Source organism: Balaenoptera physalus (assembly GCF_965194825.1).
Source record: "Balaenoptera physalus genome assembly, chromosome: X".
NCBI lineage: Eukaryota > Metazoa > Chordata > Mammalia > Artiodactyla > Balaenopteridae > Balaenoptera > Balaenoptera physalus.
This window is the reverse complement of record NC_138903.1, coordinates 7,929,218-7,954,307: the sequence shown is the minus strand read 5'-3', so window position 1 is coordinate 7,954,307 and position 25,090 is coordinate 7,929,218. Positions and strand designations below refer to the sequence as shown.

The 25,090-nt window shown below is 47.5% G+C and overlaps 1 protein-coding gene and 1 pseudogene across 5 annotated transcripts in view; both read right to left on the bottom strand.

Moving 5' to 3' along the window:
* Window positions 1-5,620: 5,620 nt before the first annotated feature.
* Window positions 5,621-6,561, bottom strand: LOC309652151 (protein SET pseudogene; annotated as a pseudogene). The gene has a single exon. The product of its transcript is annotated as a protein SET pseudogene (transcript).
* A 10,634-nt stretch (window positions 6,562-17,195) lies between these two features.
* Window positions 17,196-25,090, bottom strand: part of LOC309652876 (protein WWC3-like) — a 113,152-nt gene continuing 105,257 nt past the window's right edge. The window contains exons 12-16 of one of the 4 annotated variants that reach the window (XM_082447016.1): window positions 22,425-22,545; window positions 21,470-21,544; window positions 20,675-20,761; window positions 20,001-20,273; window positions 17,196-17,336 (exon numbers count right to left, since the gene is read on the bottom strand). In XM_082447016.1, the coding sequence (XP_082303142.1) occupies window positions 20,087-20,273; window positions 20,675-20,761; window positions 21,470-21,544; window positions 22,425-22,545 (470 nt within the window). In that variant the 3' untranslated portion in view covers window positions 17,196-17,336; window positions 20,001-20,086. Of the gene's footprint in view, window positions 17,337-20,000; window positions 20,274-20,674; window positions 20,762-21,462; window positions 22,260-22,424; window positions 22,546-25,090 lie in introns of those variants that run through there. The other 3 variants (XM_082447017.1, XM_082447018.1, XM_082447019.1) reach the window with 3 other exon arrangements.

Genomic DNA, 25,090 nt, shown 5'->3' with positions numbered 1-25,090 from the left:
GCCTGAGGAGGCTCAACTCCTCTCAGCTGCCCTCACAATCGAGTTCGCAGGGAACGAGCATGCGCTGTGGGTCAGAGAGGCGAACTCGGCGCCACCCTGTGGTCAGTGCAGGAAGTGCAGGCCGCGCCTCCCTCACAGGTCACTGGAGGCAGCGTGCCCTACTGACAGGACTGCTGAATCCATTAAACTGGACATTCAAACTAAAATGGAGTCTCTATCCCAAAAGTTTTCTAAAAGTAGTTAAGGAACAATTAATTGGAAACCATTTGGAATGAAGTGAATGTAGATGCAAACTTTACAACTGATACCAAATTCACTCAAAGTTATTCAGAGGCAAATTTTATTTTAGTTTCTAATTTATGTTTGGCTGCGTTGGGTCTTCGTTGCTGCATGTGGGCTTTCTCTAGTTGTGTCGAGCGGGGCTACTCTTCGTTGCGGTGCACGGGCTTCTCATTGCGGTGGCTTCTCTTGCGGGCGAGCACGGGCTCTAGGCGCGCAGGCTTCAGTAGTTGTGCCGCGCAGGCTTGGTTGCTCTGCGGCATGTGGGAGCTTCCCGGACCAGGGCTCGAGCCCGTGTCCCCTGCATGGGCAGGCGGACTCTTAACCACTGCGTCACCAGGGAAGTCCCCACAGACAAATTTTAAATACAAAACTATTCAAGGGGCTTCCCTGGTGGTGCAGTGGTTGAGAATCTGCCTGCTAATGCAGGGGACACGGGTTCGAGCCCTGGTCTGGGAAGATCCCACATGCCGCGGAGCAACTAGGCCCGTGAGCCACAACTACTGAGCCTGCGCCTCTGGAGCCTGTGCTACGCAACAAGAGAGGCCGCGATAGCGAGAGGCCCGCACACCGCGATGAAGACTGGCCCCCGCTTGCCACAACTAGAGAAAGCCTTCGCACAGAAACGAAGACCCAACACGGCCAAAAATAAATTAATTAATTAATCAATTAAAACAAAAAAGCTGTCTCTCAAATTTAACTTCCAGAATATATTCAGGAAAAACGCATACGCCCATTTTGGCCAACCAAAGAAGCGGGCAATGCAAATCAACACTACAAAGAGGTATCACTTCGAATCAGAAAAAAGGACCATCCTCACAAAGGGTAAAAACCAGATATGCAGGACAAGGAGAGGAGAAAAGGGAGCCTTGTTACGCTGAAGGGGGGAATGTAAATTGCCAACGGCCACTCTGGAGAAGTGTGCTGTGTTTCCTAAAACATCTAAAAAACAGAGCTACAAAGCATAGGGCGCTTCCACTCATGGGCCTATATGTTGGAAAAACCGAAAATCCACAGAACGCAGGCACCCCGTTTACTGCTGCTATGTTGACAACAGCCTCGACTTGGGTACAGCTTAATAGTCCTTGGAAGGAAAAAATGGTGAAAGAAAATTTGGTACTTAAGGACAACGGAATATTACTCAGCCCTGAAATCAATGAAATGAGGCCAGTCGCAGCAACTCAGGGGGACTTATGTATGGTCATTGAGAGTGAAATAAGTTAGACAGCAAGAGAAACTTATCATAAGATATCACTTATAAAGGGAATCTAAAAATCGCCAACCATGAACTGAATTACAAACAGAACACCATCACACATTTACAAAACACACTTATGGCTGCTTAAGGGGAAAAGCGTGGTGCGGTGATGCATAAACCAGGAGGTTGAAATTGGCACAGATACCGTTCCATACGCCAATAATGTAATCGCCAAGACATACTCATTGTTCAAGGAACTGGACTCAGCACCCTCTATTCACAGAAAAAACATCTATCTGACTACTAGAAACTAGCAAAGTGATTGAGTTATACATATATATACATTCTTTTTTTATATTCTTTTCCGTTTATATTCTTTTCCGTTATGGTTTATCATAGTATACTGGATATAGTTCCCTGTGCTATACAGTAGGGCCTTGTTTATCCATTCCATGTTTAATAGTTTACATCTGTTAACCCCAACCTCCCATTCCAACCCTCCCCCAACCTCCTCCCCCTTGGCAGCCACAAGTCTGTTCTCTATGTCCATGAGTCTGTTTCTGTTTCATAGGTATGTTCATTTGTGTCATATTTTAGATTCCACATAGAAGTGATATCATATGGTATTTGTCTTTCTCTTTCTGACTTATTTCACTTAGTATGATAATCTCTAGTTGCATCCATGTTGCTGCAAATGGCATTATTTTGTTCTTTTTTATGGCTGAGTACTAGTGCATTGTATACATGTACCACATCTTCTTTATCCATTCATCTGTCAGTGGACACTTAGGTTGTTTCCCTGTCTTGGCTATTGTGAATAGTGCTGCTGTGAATATAGGGGTGCATGTATCTCTTTGGATTAGGGTTTTGTCTGGGTATATGCCCAGGAGTGGGATTGCTGGATCATATGGTAATTCAATTTTGAATTTTTTAAGGAACCTCCATACTGTTCTCCAAAGTGGCTGTACCAATTTACATTCCCACCAACAGTGTAAGAGGGTTCCCTTTTCTCCACATCCTCTCCAGCATTTGTTATTTGGAGAGTTTTTCATGATGGCCATTCTGACCAGTGTGAGATGGTACCTTATTGTAGTTTTGATGTTCATTTCTCTAATAATTAGTGATTTTGAGCATCTTTTCATGTGCCTATTAGCTATTTGTATTTCTTCTTTGAAGAAATGTCTTTTTAGGTCTTCTGCCCCTGTTTTGATTGGTTCATTTATTTTTTTGTTGTTGAGTTGTATGAGCTGTTCATATATTTTGGAAATCAAGCCCTTCTCGGTTGCGTTGTTTGCAAATATTTTCTCCCGTTTTGTAGGTCGTCTTTTCGTTTTGTTAATGGTTTCCTTTGCTGTGCAAAAGCTTGTATCTTTGATTAGGTCCCATTTGTTTATTTTTGCTTTTATTCCTATTGCCTTGGGAGACTGAGCTAAGAAAACATTGGTACAATTTATGTCAGAGAATGTTTTGCCTGTGTTCTCTTCTAGGAATTTTATGGTGTCACGTCTTCTGTTTAAGTCTTGAAGCCATTTTGAGTTTATTTTTGTGTATGGTGAGAGGGTGTGTTTTCAATTCATTGATTTACATGCAACTGTCCAACTTTCCCAGCACCACTTGCTGAAGAGACTTTTTCCCTTTGTATATTCTTGCCTTTTTTGTCAAAAACTAATTGACTATAGGTGTGTGGGTTAATTTCTGCACTCTCTGTTCTGCTCCATTGATCCATATGTCTGTTTTTGTGCCAATACCATGCTGTTTTGATTACTATAGCTTTGTAGTATTGTCTTAAGTCTGGGAGAGCTATGCCTGTTGCTTTGTTCTTTTTCTTCAGGATTGCTTTGGCAATTCTGGGTGTTTTATGGTTCCATATAAATTTTAGGATTATTTGTTCTAGTTCTGTGAAAAATGTCATGGGTCATTTGATAGGGATTGCATTACATCTGTAGATTGCTTTGGGTAGTGTAGTCATTTTAACAATATAAATTCTTCCAATCCAAGAGCATGGGCTATCTTTCCATTTCTTTGAATCATCTTCAGTTTCCTTTACCGTTGTACAGCTCTCAGCATACAAGTCTTGCACCTCCTTGGTCAGATTTATTCCTAAGTATTTTATTTTTGGAGGTGCATTTTTTTTCAATATTTCTTTATTTGGCTGCGCCGGGTCTTGGCTGCCACGTGCGGGATCTTCATTGCTGCGTGCAGGATCTTTAGTTGCGGCATGTGGGATCATTAGTTGCGGCATGCGGGATCTTTATTTGCGGCATTCGCACTCTTACTTGTGGCATGTGAGACCTAGTTCCCTGACCAGGGATGGAACCCGGGCCCCCTGCATTGGGATTGTGGAGTCTTAGCCACTGGACCACCAGGGAAGTCCTGAGGGTGTGATTTTGGAAAGTATCGTTTATTTTACATTCCCTTTCTGATATTTCATTGTTGGTGTAAAGAAATGCAACCGATTTCTGTATGTTAATCTTGTATCCTGCTACGTTTCTGAATTCACTGATCAGTTCTCGTAGTTTTTGTGTGGAGTCTTTAGGGTTTTCTACATATAGAGTCATGTCATCTGCATATAATGACGATATTATCTCTTCCAATTTGGATACCTTTTATTTCTTTTTCTTGTCTGATTGCTGTGGCTAGGACTTCCAATACTATGTTGAATAGAAGAGGTGGAAGTGGGTATCCTTGTCTTATTCCAGAGTTTAGCGGGAGGGCTTTCAACTTTTCACCATTGAGTATTATATTGGCTCTGGGTTTGTCATAAATAGCTTTTATTATGTTGAGATGTATTCCCTCTATACCCACTTTGGTAAGAGTGTTTATCATGAATGGATGTTGAATTTTGTCAAGTGTTTTTTCTGCATCTATTGAGATGATCAAGTGGTTTTTGACTTTTGTTTATGTGGTGTATCACATTGATTGATTTGCATATGTTGAACCATCCTTATGAACCTGGGATGAATCCCACTTGCTTGTGGTGTATGATCTTTTTTATGTGTTGTTGGATCCAGTTTGCTATATTTGGTTGAGAATTTTTGCATCTATACTCATCAAAGATATTGGCCTGTAATTTTCTTTTTTGGTGGTGTCTTTGTCTGGTTTTGGTATCAGGGTGATGGTGGCTTCATAGAATGTCTTTGGGAGTGTTCCCTTCTCTTCAGTTTTTTGGAAGAGTTTGAGAAGGATCAGTATAAGTTCTTCTTCGTATGTTTGGTAGAATTTGCCTATGAAGCCATCTGGTCCTGGACTTTTGTTTGTGGGGGAGTTTTTTTTAAAATAAATTTATTTATTTTATTTACTTTATTTTTGGCTGCGCCGGGTCTTTGTTTTTTTGTGTGTGTGTGTGTACACATTTAGTTTTATTGTAACAAAGCAACTTGTACACTTTTAACGTTTCAAACTGAGCATCATCTTTCCTTTCCAGTGAAACAGAAAGAAAAATATAACACTAAACAGGAACGAAATTACAATAGAGAATGTCAATTGCAAATAAGATCCTACAGGTTCTGCTGATTCTCCCATCGAGTGGCAGGGCTCAAGTCATCATTAGGAGAGAATTTTATTTTAAAAGTGTCATCTTAAACTGCAAGGATGTCCGTTAAACATCACAATTAAACATGCCAAAGGAGAAGCCATGTTGTCAAAATGCCCACTTAACCCACCCAAACATCTCAAACCCACCCTTTGCTGACCTTCTATAACCCCATTTTTTTAAGTTTTTCTTTTCTTTTTTTAAACAAGAGAAAGTAGACAGATAGATGTTGGTAAATGCTAACTGTCCATATTCACATAGAGACACAGTGTAATCTCTGAGCCCAATATACAGAGAAAGGAGGAAAAAAGCTAGAATTCTATGCACTACTACACAGGGGCCTAGCACCCTCCAGCTTCCAGCAGAGCTAAGGGAGCAGAAGGTTTTTCTTTTTTCCCACAGAGCATGGTGGTGTTGATTCCGTAAAGTTTTTGTTGAGACAGGAAGGGATAAAAATGAATCTGGAACAGAAAGGGGTAGAGATTCTTTTCCCACTGAATTCTGCTCAAGGTATTTCCCCCCAAAATAAGTTGTGAGCCATGGTATAAAGGAGAAAAGAGACCTCAAACACAGGGCAACTGAGCACAAGAGGAGAAGGAGGAAAAAAAAAAAAGACTGCAACTTGCTCCCAGGGACTGGAGAAAATTAAAAAAGGAAGGTTGGAATCCATCAGTGTTCCATTAGTCATCTTCTCCTTCATCTTCCTTCATCCTTATCCCCTTCTTCATCAATATCTTCCAGTCCTTCTTCCTCTTCATCATCATCATCATCTTCTTCTCCTTCCCCTTCCTCATCATCCATGTCCGGAACCAAGTGGTACTGTAATGGATTTGGCCAAATATCATCTTTGATGACCTCTCCTAACTCATCTGCACCTGCATCAGAATGATCAGTAAACCAGGTGAAGAAGCTTTCTGGTTCCTCATGCTGTCTCTTCCTGCTGGCTTTATTCTGCGTTTGACTTGCACGTTTTGTCAGATCCTTTCCGGATTTCCATTTGATTTCAGTGGACTTTGAAGATGGATCACCACTCTCATTCAGATGAAATTCTTTGGAGAGAACTTTAGTTTCGAAGTAAGGGTTTTCATCAAAATAAAAATCTATTCTGTAACCTGATTTACTACCTTCAAATTCTGTCACTTCGACTCTTGTCAAATAATGCAGCACCTCTTCATCCTCCTCCCCAAGCAGTGCAGACACTTGTGGATGGTGAACAAATGTTGTTACCCCAAAATTTGGGATTTTGGCGATCAATTCCGACCTCTTCTGAAAAAATGGTTGGCGGAGTTTGTTATATTTCTGTTCTACTTTCAAAATCTCCTCACTGGCTTGTTCGTTAAGTCTGTCTATTTCATTTTGTACTTCATCAATATGTTCAACTGCTTCTTGCTGTTCTTCTTCTTCCTTCGGCAAGTTCGGAGAAGCAGACGTTTCCTCTGGCCTGGAGGCAGGAGTCCGTCTCAGTTTCTTCGGTTTCGTTGCTTGGGGTGGAAGTGAAAACTGGTGTTTGGGGGCCATGCTGGGAGAAAAGCCAAGAATCCACCCAAGGGAAGAAGCTCGTACCGGGAGCTCTGAGAACTCTGCACTGGGCCTTTGTTGCTGTGCACAGGCTTTCTCTAGTTGTGGTGAGCAGGGGCTACTCTTCATTGCGGAGCTCGGGTCCTAGACACACAGGCTTCAGTAGTTGTGGCACATGGGCTCAGTAGTTGTGGCTCTTGGGCTCTAGAGCGCAGGCTCAGTAGTTGTGGCACACAGTCTTAGTTGCTCCGCAGCATGTGGGATCTTCCCGGATCAGGGATGGAACCCATGTCCCCTGCATTGGCAGGTGGATCCTCAACCACTGCACCACCAGGGAAGCCCTGTGGGAGAGTTTTTAAACTACAGATTCTAGTTCATCTCTAGTGATTGGTCTGTTCAAATTATCTGTTTCTTTTTGATTCAGTGAATGCAATCCCTCCCAAAATTCCATGGTATTTTCCCCCCAAATAGAGCAAATCCTCCTAATATCTGTGGGGAACCACAAAGGACCCCAAATAGCCAAAGAAACCCTGAAAAAAGAGAACGGGCTGGAGGCATCTCCCTCCCTGACGTCACACTCTGCTGAGAAGCTACAGTCACCAAAACAGTGTGGAACTGGCTCAAAACGGGCACAGGGACCAGAGGAACAGGACAGAGAGACCAGAATTCAACCCACACGGACGGGGTCGGTGAATTTATGACACAGGGACCAAGGACACACCAAGGAGCACGACACTCCCCACGATAAATGGTGCTGGGAAAACTGGACGCCCCATAACTCATGCTGGCTACCCTGCACACAAACCTGACCAAAAACCCAGCTTTCCACGCCAAGCCCTCCCTCGCTCACACGAAGACGGACCCCCTCAACGGTCAGTCGCCCACAGGAAGCTTCTCCCCACTTTTCCTCACCGTCTCTTCACCTTTTCCTCAGGCATCACCTGGGTCCTCAGGAAACCTAGTTCCCTAGTCAGCGTGGACGCAGCCCCACTTTGTCCTGAAGCCGAAACCCCAGCGAGTCCTAAGGAGACGGAGACCGAGCTCCTCTCAGCAGAGACGCTGAGCCGGGCGTCCTACCCGAAGGCCCCCGCCCCCGCCCCCGCCCCCGCGCCTGAGGAGGCTCAACTCCTCTCAGCTGCCCTCACAATCGAGTTCGCAGGGAACGAGCATGCGCTGTGGGTCAGAGAGGCGAACTCGGCGCCACCCTGTGGTCAGTGCAGGAAGTGCAGGCCGCGCCTCCCTCACAGGTCACTGGAGGCAGCGTGCCCTACTGACAGGACTGCTGAATCCATTAAACTGGACATTCAAACTAAAATGGAGTCTCTATCCCAAAAGTTTTCTAAAAGTAGTTAAGGAACAATTAATTGGAAACCATTTGGAATGAAGTGAATGTAGATGCAAACTTTACAACTGATACCAAATTCACTCAAAGTTATTCAGAGGCAAATTTTATTTTAGTTTCTAATTTATGTTTGGCTGCGTTGGGTCTTCGTTGCTGCATGTGGGCTTTCTCTAGTTGCGTCGAGCGGGGCTACTCTTCGTTGCGGTGCACGGGCTTCTCATTGCGGTGGCTTCTCTTGCGGGCGAGCACGGGCTCTAGGTGCGCAGGCTTCAGTAGTTGTGCCGCGCAGGCTTGGTTGCTCTGCGGCATGTGGGAGCTTCCCGGACCAGGGCTCGAGCCCATGTCCCCTGCATGGGCAGGCGGACTCTTAACCACTGCGTCACCAGGGAAGTCCCCACAGACAAATTTTAAATACAAAACTATTCAAGGGGCTTCCCTGGTGGTGCAGTGGTTGAGAATCTGCCTGCTAATGCAGGGGACACGGGTTCGAGCCCTGGTCTGGGAAGATCCCACATGCCGCGGAGCAACTAGGCCCGTGAGCCACAACTACTGAGCCTGCGCCTCTGGAGCCTGTGCTACGCAACAAGAGAGGCCGCGATAGCGAGAGGCCCGCACACCGCGATGAAGACTGGCCCCCGCTTGCCACAACTAGAGAAAGCCTTCGCACAGAAACGAAGACCCAACACGGCCAAAAATAAATTAATTAATTAATCAATTAAAACAAAAAAGCTGTCTCTCAAATTTAACTTCCAGAATATATTCAGGAAAAACGCATACGCCCGTTTTGGCCAACCAAAGAAGCGGGCAATGCAAATCAACACTACAAAGAGGTATCACTTCGAATCAGAAAAAAGGACCATCCTCACAAAGGGTAAAAACCAGATATGCAGGACAAGGAGAGGAGAAAAGGGAGCCTTGTTACGCTGAAGGGGGGAATGTAAATTGCCAACGGCCACTCTGGAGAAGTGTGCTGTGTTTCCTAAAACATCTAAAAAACAGAGCTACAAAGCATAGGGCGCTTCCACTCATGGGCCTATATGTTGGAAAAACCAAAAATCCACAGAACGCAGGCACCCCGTTTACTGCTGCTATGTTGACAACAGCCTCGACTTGGGTACAGCTTAATAGTCCTTGGAAGGAAAAAATGGTGAAAGAAAATTTGGTACTTAAGGACAACGGAATATTACTCAGCCCTGAAATCAATGAAATGAGGCCAGTCGCAGCAACTCGGGGGGACTTATGTATGGTCATTGAGAGTGAAATAAGTTAGACAGCAAGACAAACTTATCATAAGATATCACTTATAAAGGGAATCTAAAAATCGCCAACCATGTACTGAATTACAAACAGAACACCATCACACATTTACAAAACACACTTATGGCTGCTTAAGGGGAAAAGCGTGGTGCGGTGATGCATAAACCAGGAGGTTGAAATTGGCACAGATACCGTTCCATACGCCAATAATGTAATCGCCAAGACATACTCATTGTTCAAGGAACTGGACTCAGCACCCTCTATTCACAGAAAAAACATCTATCTGACTACTAGAAACTAGCAAAGTGATTGAGTTATACATATATATACATTCTTTTTTTATATTCTTTTCCGTTTATATTCTTTTCCGTTATGGTTTATCATAGTATACTGGATATAGTTCCCTGTGCTATACAGTAGGGCCTTGTTTATCCATTCCATGTTTAATAGTTTACATCTGTTAACCCCAACCTCCCATTCCATCCCTCCCCCAACCTCCTCCCCCTTGGCAGCCACAAGTCTGTTCTCTATGTCCATGAGTCTGTTTCTGTTTCATAGGTATGTTCATTTGTGTCGTATTTTAGATTCCACATAGAAGTGATATCATATGGTATTTGTCTTTCTCTTTCTGACTTATTTCACTTAGTATGATAATCTCTAGTTGCATCCATGTTGCTGCAAATGGCATTATTTTGTTCTTTTTTATGGCTGAGTACTAGTGCATTGTATACATGTACCACATCTTCTTTATCCATTCATCTGTCAGTGGACACTTAGGTTGTTTCCCTGTCTTGGCTATTGTGAATAGTGCTGCTGTGAATATAGGGGTGCATGTATCTCTTTGGATTAGAGTTTTGTCTGGGTATATGCCCAGGAGTGGGATTGCTGGATCATATGGTAATTCAATTTTGAATTTTTTAAGGAACCTCCATACTGTTCTCCAAAGTGGCTGTACCAATTTACATTCCCACCAACAGTGTAAGAGGGTTCCCTTTTCTCCACATCCTCTCCAGCATTTGTTATTTGGAGAGTTTTTCATGATGGCCATTCTGACCAGTGTGAGATGGTACCTTATTGTAGTTTTGATGTTCATTTCTCTAATAATTAGTGATTTTGAGCATCTTTTCATGTGCCTATTAGCTATTTGTATTTCTTCTTTGAAGAAATGTCTTTTTAGGTCTTCTGCCCCTGTTTTGATTGGTTCATTTATTTTTTTGTTGTTGAGTTGTATGAGCTGTTCATATATTTTGGAAATCAAGCCCTTCTCGGTTGCGTTGTTTGCAAATATTTTCTCCCGTTTTGTAGGTCGTCTTTTCGTTTTGTTAATGGTTTCCTTTGCTGTGCAAAAGCTTGTATCTTTGATTAGGTCCCATTTGTTTATTTTTGCTTTTATTCCTATTGCCTTGGGAGACTGAGCTAAGAAAACATTGGTACAATTTATGTCAGAGAATGTTTTGCCTGTGTTCTCTTCTAGGAATTTTATGGTGTCACGTCTTCTGTTTAAGTCTTGAAGCCATTTTGAGTTTATTTTTGTGTATGGTGAGAGGGTGTGTTTTCAATTCATTGATTTACATGCAACTGTCCAACTTTCCCAGCACCACTTGCTGAAGAGACTTTTTCCCTTTGTATATTCTTGCCTTTTTTGTCAAAAATTAATTGACTATAGGTGTGTGGGTTAATTTCTGCGCTCTCTGTTCTGCTCCATTGATCCATATGTCTGTTTTTGTGCCAATACCATGCTGTTTTGATTACTATAGCTTTGTAGTATTGTCTTAAGTCTGGGAGAGCTATGCCTGTTGCTTTGTTCTTTTTCTTCAGGATTGCTTTGGCAATTCTGGGTGTTTTATGGTTCCATATAAATTTTAGGATTATTTGTTCTAGTTCTGTGAAAAATGTCATGGGTCATTTGATAGGGATTGCATTACATCTGTAGATTGCTTTGGGTAGTGTAGTCATTTTAACAATATAAATTCTTCCAATCCAAGAGCATGGGCTATCTTTCCATTTCTTTGAATCATCTTCAGTTTCCTTTACCGTTGTACAGCTCTCAGCATACAAGTCTTGCACCTCCTTGGTCAGATTTATTCCTAAGTATTTTATTTTTGGAGGTGCATTTTTTTTCAATATTTCTTTATTTGGCTGCGCCGGGTCTTGGCTGCCACGTGCGGGATCTTCATTGCTGCGTGCAGGATCTTTAGTTGCGGCATGTGGGATCATTAGTTGCGGCATGCGGGATCTTTATTTGCGGCATTCGCACTCTTACTTGTGGCATGTGAGACCTAGTTCCCTGACCAGGGATGGAACCCGGGCCCCCTGCATTGGGATTGTGGAGTCTTAGCCACTGGACCACCAGGGAAGTCCTGAGGGTGTGATTTTGGAAAGTATCGTTTATTTTACATTCCCTTTCTGATATTTCATTGTTGGTGTAAAGAAATGCAACCGATTTCTGTATGTTAATCTTGTATCCTACTACGTTTCTGAATTCACTGATCAGTTCTCGTAGTTTTTGTGTGGAGTCTTTAGGGTTTTCTACATATAGAGTCATGTCATCTGCGTATAATGGTGATTTTATCTCTTCCAATTTGGATACCTTTTATTTCTTTTTCTTGTCTGATTGCTGTGGCTAGGACTTCCAATACTATGTTGAATAGAAGAGGTGGAAGTGGGTATCCTTGTCTTATTCCAGATTTTAGTGGGAAGGCTTTCAACTTTTCACCATTGAGTATTATATTGGCTGTGGGTTTGTCATAAATAGCTTTTATCATGTTGAGATATATTCTCTGTATACCCATTTTGGTAAGAGTGTTTATCATGAATGGATGTTGAATTTTGTCAGATGTTTTTTCTGCATCTATTGAGATGATCAGGTGGTTTTTGACTTTTGTTTATGTGGTGTATCACATTGATTGATTTGCATATGTTTGAGCATCCTTATGAACTTGGGATGAATCCCACTTGGTTGTGGTGTATGATCTTTTTTATGTGTTGTTGGATCCAGTTTGCTATATTTTGTTGAGAATTTTTGCATCTATATTCATCAAAGGTATTGGCCTGTAATTTTCTATTTTGGTGGTGTCTTTGTCTGGTTTTGGTATCAGGGTGATGCTGGCTTCATAGAATGTCTTTGGGAGTGTTCCCTTCTCTTCAGTTTTTTGGAAGAGTTTGAGAAGGATCAGTATAAGTTCTTCTTTGTATGTTTGGTAGAATTTGCCTATGAAGCCATCTGGTCCTGGACTTTTGTTTGTGGGGGAGTTTTTTTTTAAATAAATTTATTTATTTATTTTATTTTTGGCTGCACTGGGTCTTTGTTGCTGTGCACGGGCTTTCTCTAGTTGTGGTGAGCAGGGGCTACTCTTCATTGCGGAGCTTGGGTTCTAGACACACAGGCTTCAGTAGTTGTGGCACATGGGCTCAGTAGTTGTGGCAGATGGTCTTATTTGCTCCGCAGCATGTGGGATCTTCCCGGATTAGGGATTGAACCCATGTCCCCTGCACTGGCAGGTGGATCCTTAACCACTGCCCCATCAGGGAAGCCCTGTGGGAGAGTTTTTAAACTACAGATTCTATTTCATCTCTAGTGATTGGTCTGTTCAAATTATCTGTTTCTTTTTGATTCAGTTTTGGTGGGCTGTATGTTTCTAGAAAGTTGTCCATTTCTTCTAGGTTGTCGAATTTATTGGCATATAATTTTTCATAGTATTCCCATAGTATTCCCTTATGGTTTTTGTATTTGTACGGTGTCCTCTACTGTCTACAGAACAAAGTTCAAACTAGTTGTGTTGGGCTTCCCTGGTGGCACAGTTGTTAAGAATCCACCTACCAATGCAGGGGACACAGGTTCGAGCCCTGGTCCGGGAAGATCCCACATGCCGCGGAGCAACTAAGCCCGTGAGCCACAATACTGAGCCTGCACTCTAGAGTCTGCGAGCCACGACTACTGAAGCCCGCGCACCTAGAGCCCGTGCTCCGCAACAAGAGAAGCCACCGCAATGAGAAGCCTGCACACCACTATGAAGAGTAGCCCCCGCTCGCCAGAACTAGAGAAAGCCTGTGCTCAGCAACGAAGATCCAACACAGCCAAAAATAAATAAGTAATTAAAAAAAAAAAAAAGAATCCAACTGCCAAAGCAGGTGACACGGGTTCAAGCCCTGGTCTGGGAAGATCCCACATGCTGCGGAACAACTAAGCCCGTGCACCACAACTACTGCGCCTGTGCTCTAGAGCCCACGTGCCACAAGTAGTGAAACCCGCACGCCTAGAGCCCGCAACAAGAGAAGCCACTGCAGTGAGAAGCCCGCGCAGTGCAACCAAGAGTAGCCCCCACTCGCTGCAACTAGAGAAAGCCTGTGCGGAGCAACGAAGACCCAACGCAGCCAAAAATAAATAAATTTGTTAAAAAAAAAAAAAGAATCCTTCCCTCTCAATTGGTTAATCTTCCAATCCCACCAACCTGCTGCACAACCGAAACGTTTCTAATCCGCCAATCAGGAGCAACTACCGTGTGCTGGGTGGTTCCGACAGATGTGATTGGATGCAGGGAAGGCATTTCCTCCAGATCCAGAATACAGTGATGGCAGCAGAAGTGTGGACGCTTCCATTGGCACGCCTCTGACCCAGGCACGGGTTCTGAGCACATTAACACATCAGCTCAATTGCTCTCACAACAGCTCTCCTCCAACTACGAAGGAGGAAGCTGAGGCTGGAGAGGCTGGCACTTGCTCACAGCCATACGCCTGAAGTGACAGAGCTGGCTTTGCTCCAGGAACTTGGCTTCGGGTTCTGGACAATTTAGTGCTATTCCGTATCGGACCCTGGTGTGGGTGGTGTGGTCCATCAATGGCCCCAATTCTTCACACCTCCCTGTAGCCACACTCTGCCCCGTGACTTATGGTTCCTTCCACTAAAGGGGTAGAGCACATGCCACACCCTCTGACTGTGGGTTTGGCTGTGGGACTTGCAGTGGAAGGTTAGCAGCTGCACTCTGACCAGAGACAAGGAAAGCACGGCTGGGGCTGGGCTTGTCCTCTTACGCATCTGCCACTGACCTGCCCAGGCCAAACTCCTGGTCCCGGGAGGAAGATGACTGACAGGCATGTGGAGCAGAGCCTGATCTACAAACTCATGAGCTAACGGAATACGTCTCACTGGACCCTGCTGAGATTTTATAGTGGCTGTTATGCAGCATTGCTGTGGCAGGTGCTGACTTATACGGTCTGTGTCTGTGATATTTTCCTGACTGCAAATTGATTGGCCTTTACTAGACTGGCAGAAATAGTCACATACATACGTACATAGAATTAATCCCACAATTTATCAATGGTTGAAGAATCTGATATATGGTAAGGCTATTCCAATTCTTAAAAAAAAAAAAAGATGTAAATCAAAGACATGCTCGGTTCACTGAAAGACACCATTTATTTTGTGAATGTCAAGCAGAATGATCTGTTGAGACATAAGTGAAAGTATTGAGTGTGAAATCTGTACGCATTTTCCAGAGTGGACTGCAGGAGAGAAGCCACAGGCAACGCCCCTGACTGAAATGTCGCTATACAGAGCATTCCACAGCTGAGTTATGACCGAGGGTGAGCTATCAGCCACCACCGAAGAATGCCAAGGGCAAAACATTAGCACCGGATTGGTTTTATATGCAATAACATAACTATATACAAAGTTATGTACATTGACTTACTGCAATCTTTGGGTCCCCACTAACCAGACATTTAAGAGGCAAACGGGAATGTTGTGATTCTATGTGCTTCGTTAAAAGGACAGTAGAGCACTATATATTGCTATGTAGAAGAGAAAGTTCTCAAAAGACACCAAAAAGCTGGATACAGACACAAATTCTATTTTCACATTTTACAGACATATCATCAAAATGATCACAATACTGTATTTGAAGGGAAAGAATCACAGGTAAAAGCTTTGTGAAAATTAAGAACACACTGAAATCACCGTGGTTGTCTCCCCGAGGGAGGAAGCAGGGGCGGCGGGCGGGGGGTGGTCCATGGACAGCCAGCTGTACCTTTCCTGACGTGATCCGTTTTCACAGCAAGTGACCCACACCACGTGGCAAGGACACTTCGTTGGCAGAAGAGGGAGTTTTCAAGTCAGGAATAGCTTAATTGAATAAGAGTAAAAACCGTTGAAAAGGCATTTCTCCTTTGGCGTGGGTGGGCTGCCAAAGGAGTGTTTATTGCCAGCATCACTGACGCCTGCCAGGTCGGCGCCCTCTACGGGTGCGCGGAGATCACTGCAGCAGCCCGGGAGTCCAGTCTCCCCTCTGGCTGGCGGAGCGTGGACCCGTTAGCGTCCTTTAAGACATTTGTGTGCGTCTGTGTTTGGTAAGGTGGCGGCCACTGCTGACAAAGGGACATCTCCCTGCCCCCACCCCCCCGCTGGAAAACTTCTTCTATAGCAGTAAGAGGAAATGAGGAGTAAAATGATCTCACAGATCAAACCAAAGTCCGCATATCACCTCAACGTGAAGTTATCCTAGGGCTTCTCCCGCCATTAACCACACATTTCATCAGATGAGCACTGTGACGAAACACACCACTCCACAGTGATCAGATTAAAAATAAGTATGTGAGAACCATGCCATTGGTGGCTGAACATCGACTCATGTGCTTACTTGCCATGCATATATCCTCTTCAGTGAAGTGTCTATTTATTTAAGACTTTTGCCCCCGTTTTAATTGGACTGTTTGTTTTCTTACTGTTAAGTTTGAGAGTTTTTATACATTCTGGATACAAATGGTTTGTCACATAGATGATTTGCAAGTATTTTCTCCTAGCCTGTGATCTGTCCACTGGAAAATGACAGCTTGACAGTGTTTTCTTTAGTGAATAGACTCTTTACAATCTCACAATTTCAACCAATAAAAAAGGGTACAGGAGCTGTATACTCTGTGGCAGAAAAAGATTGGGTCTAGGAGTTCTGTGGTCCACCGGGACCTCTGAGAAACCAGAGCAACGGTTCTTAAACGGCATGTGGCCCTTACGGCATGGTAACAAATTGAGAGAGGCAAAAAGAGAGAAGTTGCCAATTATAATTAAGGATCATACACACGCAAAATAAATGTTCTGGGGAAAAAGTAAGTTAAGAAATATCTTATCGGCCTTAAGAAAAAAACGCCTAGCAAGCACGTTACTACTGGACACGGTTTTAGCCAAGTAATTTCTCTTTGCAGGAAAATATCATTTGAACCGTGATGTCAGCCGGGAAGTCCTAAAACCATCTGTCCGCTTTGTGTATGTTTTAAAGTGCGAACGCTATTTAAGTGGCAATTTCAGAATGAGTGAACCCAACATGTAAGCTCTTCTTTTCACAGTTGGTTTTTAACCACGTGGAAAACCCTTCAGCTTTGTAGAGTGTTATTAAAGTATCATCATCATCATGATTTTTGCTGGGTTGGAGATCATCCTTATGTGACAGACACGATGAATGGTCAACACTTCTGGACCAACAGGGGAAGCCGGCAGCCGCCACCTCCAGTGACCCACCGGAGAGGTCGTGCGCCAGGCTTTGCCCGACACGCGCGCTCATTCCCTCCTGAGCGGAGGAAGGGGTGCAGCGTGGGAAGACGGAAGGGCAGACCCGAGCTGGCAAGGACCACGTGCGCGCCCCTTGGGACCAGAGCCCAGTCTGTACTCGGGAACTCACCGTTCACCGGAACCGGGCGCCATGTGGGGTTGCTTCCAGGCAAGGGCTGACGGGAAGCCACTCTGCTCAGCATTCAAGAGGGAAACTAAGACATTAAATAAGTCATCCCAAACGCACCCACGGAGATTATTGCTTTTCTAACGGCCATTCAGTTCTGGGAGGGATTCTCTCTCCAGGACGTAAATACAGGCTGGGGTTTTCATTTGCCTCCTCGGGACCGGAGCTGAAGGGCCGGCTGCTGTCCCCCGCCAGGGAGGCGTCGGGGGGGCACGCCCCTCACTTGCCTCTCTCGGGCGGAAGGCTGTCCAGCAAGCACTTGAGCTGCTTCTCGCCCAGGTGGATCTTGTCCTCCAGCTCGCGCTGCTCGATGATGAGGGCTGACTTCATCCTCATGAAGTGCGCGTAGTCTGCCAGGCTGTCCCGGCTGAGGTAGCTGGCCAGGATGTCGGACACGATGCCCTCCCGGCGGTCCAGGTTCTCCTTCAACTCCTTGGCGTCCTCGTGCTGCTGGATCAGGACCCGCTGCTTCTCGAGCAGGGATTGCTGGAGAGACAAGAGAGACACGAGCCTGCTGGGGACCAGGCTATGGGGGTGGGGGGTGGGGTGTCCGGCCGACGCCTCCAAAACGCCCGGCAGCTCTGGGGGCTGGTCCAGTGGAGACCCTGACGCCACCTGAGTTAGGGACCCGAGATCTGGAGGGACCCGCACAGAAGCACCTGGGGCGTGGGCAGGAGGCACCTCGCAGAGCGGAGGCCCCAGCGCCAGCTCCCCCGTTAGCGCTCCTGGGCCGCTGCCACCTCCACTTCCTCCTGTCACCGTGAAAGGCCGTGAGGAGCACGGGAGCCATCCAGGCACGAAAAGCTCCAGAACTGTGAGACGCTCAGAAAGAGCAAAGGGCTTAGGCAGCCGGTGTGTGTCCGAGGCCTTTCCGTGACAGTACTGCGGCCCAGGGGACACAAGGAGAAGATTCTACGGAGATTCCAGGGCAGGACTGCTAAACCCTCCCGGCAGAAGTCGCAGCAGCCTGGGAGCAAAGCCGTAGCAGAGGCCGTGTGCGGGGGCGGGGCGGGAGGAGAGACGGCGCCTGTTGGGGAGGTGCCCTCGCTCCTTCTGAGGGTCCTGCTCTGGGTCACACAGACACCCCCATTTCCAGAACGCAGCACTCACAATCGCCGTCTGCCCACAGGGCGCGCACCCACTTCCCCTGCCCTCTCCAACTTGAATGAAAACTGAGAGAGGGAGAGGTGAACGCGGTCAATGTCTTCAAGTGTCGGCTGGCAGATGCCACGGACGCCCTGTCCTCAGTGCGAGTTTCTGACACCGGCAGGGCCCCCTTATTCCGCCACTTGGCAACTTGGACATTTACCCACGGCCGCGCGTGAGCGTCCAGGATGCGGGAGTGCTCTGCAGAACGCTGGTCCGCAGAAAGAGCTCAGAAAAGATGAGTTGCTATTAAACGGCGGCTGAAAGCAGAAACTGCTCCTGGGGGGAGGCTTCCGGGAAGTGCCCCCGACTGCACAACCTTTCGGGGTCACCTGTTCCGGGGGACACCTTGACCTTCAGGTGCTTGTGAAACAAAGACAGAATGTATTTTCGTGGAAAGAGGCAAGGTAAAGCCAGTTAATTCCAACCAAGAGGGAAACAGACCTCAACTGATTCTAGAACCACGGTTCGGGCTACTAAGATCAGTTGGGCTCCCTGGCAACTAGAAGCTGCTGATGGGAGGGAGGGATTCACGTGTCTGCGTCTGCCCACGTGCTCCTTTTCTACCTGGAAAGACAGCGGAAGCCTCCTACGGCCTGAGGCCACGTCTTTTCACTCGTTAGCATGCCTGTCTCTGCAAACTGCAGCTTTCCCAAGCCCTGGCTGCCTGACACGGAGATTTTCATCCAGCACCGGCCACACTGGAGGCTAGCCCACTGTGCTGCACCTGGACGTGGCGACTGAACACTCCTTTTGGGTCCAGGAAGGTGAAGCTGCATCAACCACACACAGCCAAGGGGGAAAGAGCCTGTCTGCTCCTCCTCCGTAACACGGACCCCCTAGGGATGCAGTAAGAGCTATGCAGCCAGGTCCCCAGGAGGACCACGGGCATGGTCCCCAGTGTGTGATTGCTTCTACTTCCTCCAATTCTAAATAAGCCTTTGTCAGTTCCAAGCAAAGGGAGATAAAGATGAGTTGAGCTGCAAAGACAATACTATTATTTTTCCTTTATATCGATACTTGAGAGTTTAATATTTCAATTACATGCAAGTAAGTCTCTCCCATTCATGTTATTTTCCTAAGTCCTTTCAGATAAATTTGGCAAAGATGGCAAGAACAGCAAAATGGAATGCAAACGTAGCCCTAGGGGATCGAGGTCCAAAGCCCCAGTTACTTTTTCAACCCTTATGCTTTTTCAACCCTTATGCAATACGTTCTTCCATGATAGTCACTAACGACTTGGCTAAGCACAAAAGATCATGGTCTCAAAGCCACGCGCTTTGTAGGATCTTCCCGTGTAACCTGAAACCACTCTCACCTGGAGTCCAGGGGGAGGGGTGCCTTTTCTGCTTCCCTTGTAGAGAAGTTAAGGTGCCTTATTAATGATGAAGATGATCATTTTGAAGGCCTATTACGTGCAAAGCGGCAAACTAGATGTACTACTGCTACGTGACCTGTGAAGTAGTAAAGCCAGTAAGGTAGGTGGTGTCTTGCACGCACAAAGAGCGGAAATGCAGACCCACTAAGAAATGTCCCGAGTTGCACTGCTGTGAAGGGAGCAGGAAAGCAGAGCAGCTCTTAGACTCGTTCTAGACACTGCCGGCCCTCTTGTGAAGTCACAGCAACAAAGTCATCATCAAACGCCACTGTCACTGAGTGCCGATGGCTCGTCAGGCAGTGGGTGAGCTCCACTTACCCACTTACCGGCGGTGGGGAGAGGTTACAAACAGAGACTACGTTCTAGGAAGAGACCAACACTAGCAGCGATCGTGGGACTATAGGAGAAGATGTCCAATCTCCCGGACGCTCGCCGCGGCCCCCCCACCCCCACCCCGCTACAAGGAGGGAGCGAGCGAGCGAGCCCTGGGCGTTCGACAGCATCTTGCGCTACGAGGCAGACAGGCGGCCGCAGCGGCCGAACGAGGCTTCTGGGCGGTTTGCTCCACACCCCACGGGAAAGCCACACCCCGCCCCGCCTTCCAGGTCAGCCTCGGCCATAGTTACCCGATCGCCGGGAGGAGTGCCGTCGTCCAGATTGTTGAGGGCGTTTTCCACGCGGGCCAGGCGGCCGGACAGCGACAGCAGGAGGTTCACCACCTTGTCCAGGTCCCCGATGAACATGCGGAACTTGTCGAACTCGTTGGGCTTGCAGACGGCCTTGGCCAGGGCCTCCACCTCGTCCCCCAGCGCGCTGTTGGCCTGCATGTCCTCCCGCAGGCTCTGCCGCGCCTGCCGCAGCACCTGCAGCTTGCGACCGATGCTCTCGATGAGCTCCTGCTGTGGGCACAGGGCAGGGGATGCGGTCAGGGCCGCCTGGCGGCACCCCCTCACACAGCCCAGATCTGCGGGCGACTCAGCTCAGCCGGACGGCAGCAGGATGGACGTTTTAAGCCCCAACGCTGCTGATGACGGGCACCCGGCACTTTGTCAGCATGGCCACGGCACATAACCAGCCTGGCTCCAGTAACTCCACCTGCCGCAAATAATAAACCAGCCCCTTCTTCAAACTTACAGTCCTTTAGATTTCAGACAGACATTCCCTGGCGTTTTATTCTAAATTCAGGTTCCAAGACAGTCTTCTCCCTCCCCAAACTGCCACGTGCAGCAGGTCAGCCAGTGGTGCCGTGTGGAGGAGGGCCCGGGGGGAGGACACGGCCCCCACCGGCGCGGGAGCTTACATTTTGCAGTCTTCCTTCACCACCAGCCCGGCAAAGTTCTTCAGTTGGAGCACGTTTACGAGGAGACACTCGCTGGCACTGTCGTGCCTAGAAAATAAAATGCACGTTCACAGGCTGCAAATGCCCCACGGTGGAGAAATCCTGCTTGAACTACCGCAGTGGTCCTCACCCCACCCCCAGGGGACCTGTGCAAAGTCGAGAGACGTTTCTTACTGTCACACGGAGTGGAGTGGGGGGGGCTACTGGATCTAGTGGGTGGAGGCCAGGGCTGCTGCTCAACACCCCAGAGGGCACAGGGCGGCCCCCAACCAAGAATGACCCAGCCCGAATGTCACGAGTGCCGAGCAACACTAGGATGACAAGGGTGAGCAAAAGAAAGCTGCTGGGATGTGAACATCCTGCCTCGTTCGCCTGAACACTGCTGCTTGCTGCCTTCACAGACACTGCGGCTAGAAACCAAAACGCTTAGTGTTGCACAGCACCTGGCTACCCCAGCTCCGGCGGGAACTTCCCCGAGGGCCTGACCGTGCCCATGGGGTGACAGTCCCAGGCTGTGACTCGGTGTTGGAGGACGGCAGTGGAGCCGCTCGTGCCCATCTCTCCTTCCTGCCACCTCTGTCCCTTCACCTGAGACCGCTGAGATGGGCCCGGGGGTCCCCAGGCCAGGGACAAGCAGCCGGATCACGCGGGTCCCCCCACGCCTCCTGGCCTGTGTGTGCAGGTGTGAGTCGCCGGGCGGGCCCCAATCTACCCGTCGTCTTTACGAGCAACAGGGAAGGAGCCTTCTGTACTCACAAGAATCCAACATGGATCTGGGGCCCCTCGTTACCGCAAGCGTCTCCAGGCACAGGCTCGTCGGCGTCCTCACTCCTGAGCACAACCGGAAAGGCACCGCGTTATTCCGAGGGGACCTGCTTACCTCGGGCTCCGCAGAAGCTCTCTCACACTAGGGGCGCTTCTAACTGAGAAGGGCTTTATTAAGTTGCGACATAAATAAATGCTTTAAGTGACTGACAGGGCACGGCAGGTCCCCAGGATCCATGACGTCACCTCCCAGGGTACCTGCTGACGAAGTGGCCTTTTTGAGAAAATACCTCTCAAAACCACACGTGATATTCACGACAACGTTCAAAAACATATACTTTTAAAAGCTTTGCAGGGGGGACTTCCCTGGTGCTCCAGTGGTTTAAGACTCCGCGCTTCCACTGCAGGGGGCGCGGGTGCGATCCCTGGTCAGGGAACTAAGATCCTGCAAGCTGAGCAGCGCAGCCAAAAAAAAAAAAAAAAAAAAAAAGGCGACAAGTGAAATGCATACAGATATCTGAGCTGAAAAAATGACATCAAAGGTCTCAAACAAAATAAAGCCCACAAGGGGTTTTGTCCTTGCAAAGTGATTCCTCCAGCTAAGGAAAGGGGACGGGGGGAACATCCATTTCTAGCGAACGTCCTTTCTAGAAAAGCAGGTCTCTCTCGCACACTGGTTCTCCTTTTCCGGCTCTACTAGGATCATGCCTTCCAACCCCCGGGGCCGGAGAGAAAGCAGTCGTCCTAGATGCCCGAAGCCAGGCCAGTCCCCAGACGCCACCTGGGAGGAGAGGGGGTCCGTGGGGATGCTCAGGGCCCCCTCCTGCATGGAGAGAAGCCAGAAGAGCTGCACCCCGGAGACACACAGAGTGTCAAGCCAGACAGGTCTCGGCAGGGGTGCCTTTTGGGAAGTCAGCCCAGGGAGGCCAGAAGGTCAGCTTCTAACCTTTTGGTGGGAGGTTCAAACACGCCACTGTCGCTAGCCAGCGAGTAATCGGACAGGCAGGCAGACACGCAGCGCACTCTCCGCTCCAGCCTCTGGGCGCTGTCTTCTCGGGGGGTCACTGCTGCAAGCGAGAGACACGGCCGGGCTCAGGAGGCGACAGCGCGGGAGCCCAGGGCAGAGCAGAGACAAAGGCACGAAGGGACAGAGACAGGCCAGCACGTGTGCAGATGTGTGTTTACATGCACTCTGCTCCAGTCTTTTCTTATATTGGAAAATGGAAGAAACAGGCTTCTGGCTACTTCTTTAAAAGCTCTTTAAATGATCATCAATCTCCTTTCACCTCCTTAATGAGCGCACAGGTCAGAAGGTGGCGGGAAGGCCTTTGGCGTGGCCCTTTGAGAGAGCGTCACACGGGAAGCCCGGGAGAGAGACTTCGCCTGCACGCGGATGGCAGCGCGCTCTCCGAGAAGTGGGAGGGGGGTGTTTCCTCCTTGACGCTGCTTGGTATTCTCCATACTTTATACAAGGCACATAGGCTACACTGCTTTATACTCAGAAGACAGAGTTTTTAAAAAGCATCAAATAACCCCCAACAAGATGGAGTGACTTTCAAGTCAGAGGACACAGAGGCACCCAGACTCGGCCTCTGCCAACGTCTCCATGACCCCTCTGCCGCTCTAACTGCAGCGCCCTCCTCAGCAGCCCTGGGGCCAGGCTGGCTTCCAGAACTGTCTCCTGGGATTAGAAAGGACCATCACTGGGCAGCTTATTTTTGTCTTGTATCTATTTTAACCAAGAGCCCAAGACAACCACTGACATTGTCTCTTTTACCATTTCATCAACTCTTTCTACTCCTTCCCTCACAGCAACAAGCTCCTTTTAATAAAAGCAATAGAAACAGGTATGTCGCCTCCCGCTGCTAAATGTGGCGACGGACACAGGAACCTCAACGCTTCTGAGAGAGGCACACACGGTTAGAACACAGGCTTAAACCACGAAGCCCCAAACTGAGCCTCACTCTGGCATCACAATGCCTCTTATTAATAATGCAGGCCCCTCTTGTCTTTCTATGTTCTCCGGCCATCTAAGCTCTAGAAATTGAAAATCTAGACACCTGTGCACCCCTGAGTTGAGGGAAATAGCGAGTCCACCAATGACCATCTCTCTTTTCAGCCAAATTATTATTCACAGCAACAATTAAACCCAAACACATTCATCGGGGTACAGAAGAGACAGGGCTGTGGCCTTTGGTCTCACGATGTTAACGGCAGACAAAAGCCGACCTTTCAAAGGTCTGCAGCGCCCAGCGTGGGGGCCACCGGCTCCACCTCGGTCAGGGGCAGAAGCTGGCTCCGTCCTGGGGTGGCCGGAGGCACCGACTCTCAGATCGTAGATGACGACTCCCAAGTCCAGCTCTGCTCGTCACCCCCGCCCCCATGGAAGGACCCTGAGCCCCCAGCTCTGAATTGCAGAGAGAACCCCTCAGTTTGCTGCATGGAACCCCAGCAAACACAACGGCTCACTGCTCCCATTCCCAGCCCTGACACTCGGCCTTGCACGCCTTTAAGGAAGTAACACCGCACAACGATCCAGGTAACTTCCAGGCAACCCAGTGGTGTGACTGACAAAATTTCTCTCTCATTGCAATGAAAGTGGATGAAGAGAGAAAGGAAATGGGGGAATCAACCCTCAGTGATCCTGGGCTTAGCACATTCACGGAGCAACTGGATGCAGGAGTTGACAGAAGGAGGTACGGTCAGCACCTGCCCTGGGTGAGAAAGAAAGCACACGGCACATCCCCCAGTACACACCGCAACCGTCTGCTCTTGGGCTTCAAGGCAACGAGACGGAAAGTGGGGAGCAACGCCAGTGAAGTAAGGAATAAACAAGCTTCCACACATTCATTTCAGAAACCTCTGACCCTTCCATCATTAAACACAGACACACAGACACTGAGACCTAAGGACAGCAACGCTGCTTGACAAAAGGGAGGAAAGTATAAGGAAAATCACACCGTGGGCGAAGCTGCCAGCTGGCATACTAAAATAATGAAAGCGTTAAAGTCTGGGAAAAAACGCAAGGAAGAAAAAAATACGTCAAGCTCTTAGAAAAGTTCTTACACAACTTTCATAGCCAGGATGAATACCGTTCAAACGACAACAACAATAATAAGAGCAACTGTTGAGCTACATTAAAGCACAGCTATGAGCTATGCCCTTCTTGACCACACCCTGACCATCCTAAATACATTGATTCACTGCACAAAGATGTGGCACAGCCTGACCAGCAAGGCGAAGGAGAAGTCCAAGGTCACTTACAGTGAACGTTTCTGTCGAGCCGCATGAGAAAAGAGATTAAAAAAAAAAAAAAAGCACAAAGTGAAAGAACTGTAGAATTTAAGCCAACAATTTTAAACAGGGTATGAATGTAATAAAAAACATCAATAAACAGATGAACAAGGTCAAAATATTTACGGACTGATATTAGCAAATACCAGTGGGAAATGAAAATAGGAATGGATTTCAAAATCATGACACATTTGACTTTTAAAATGTGGGGAAGATAAAATTGTAGTAAACATGTAAAAACGGTTAAAGATGACAGTTTATTTCCCCACTCCCCTGCCCCACCTTCTGTCCCCTCAGGTTGATTTAAAACACAATGGG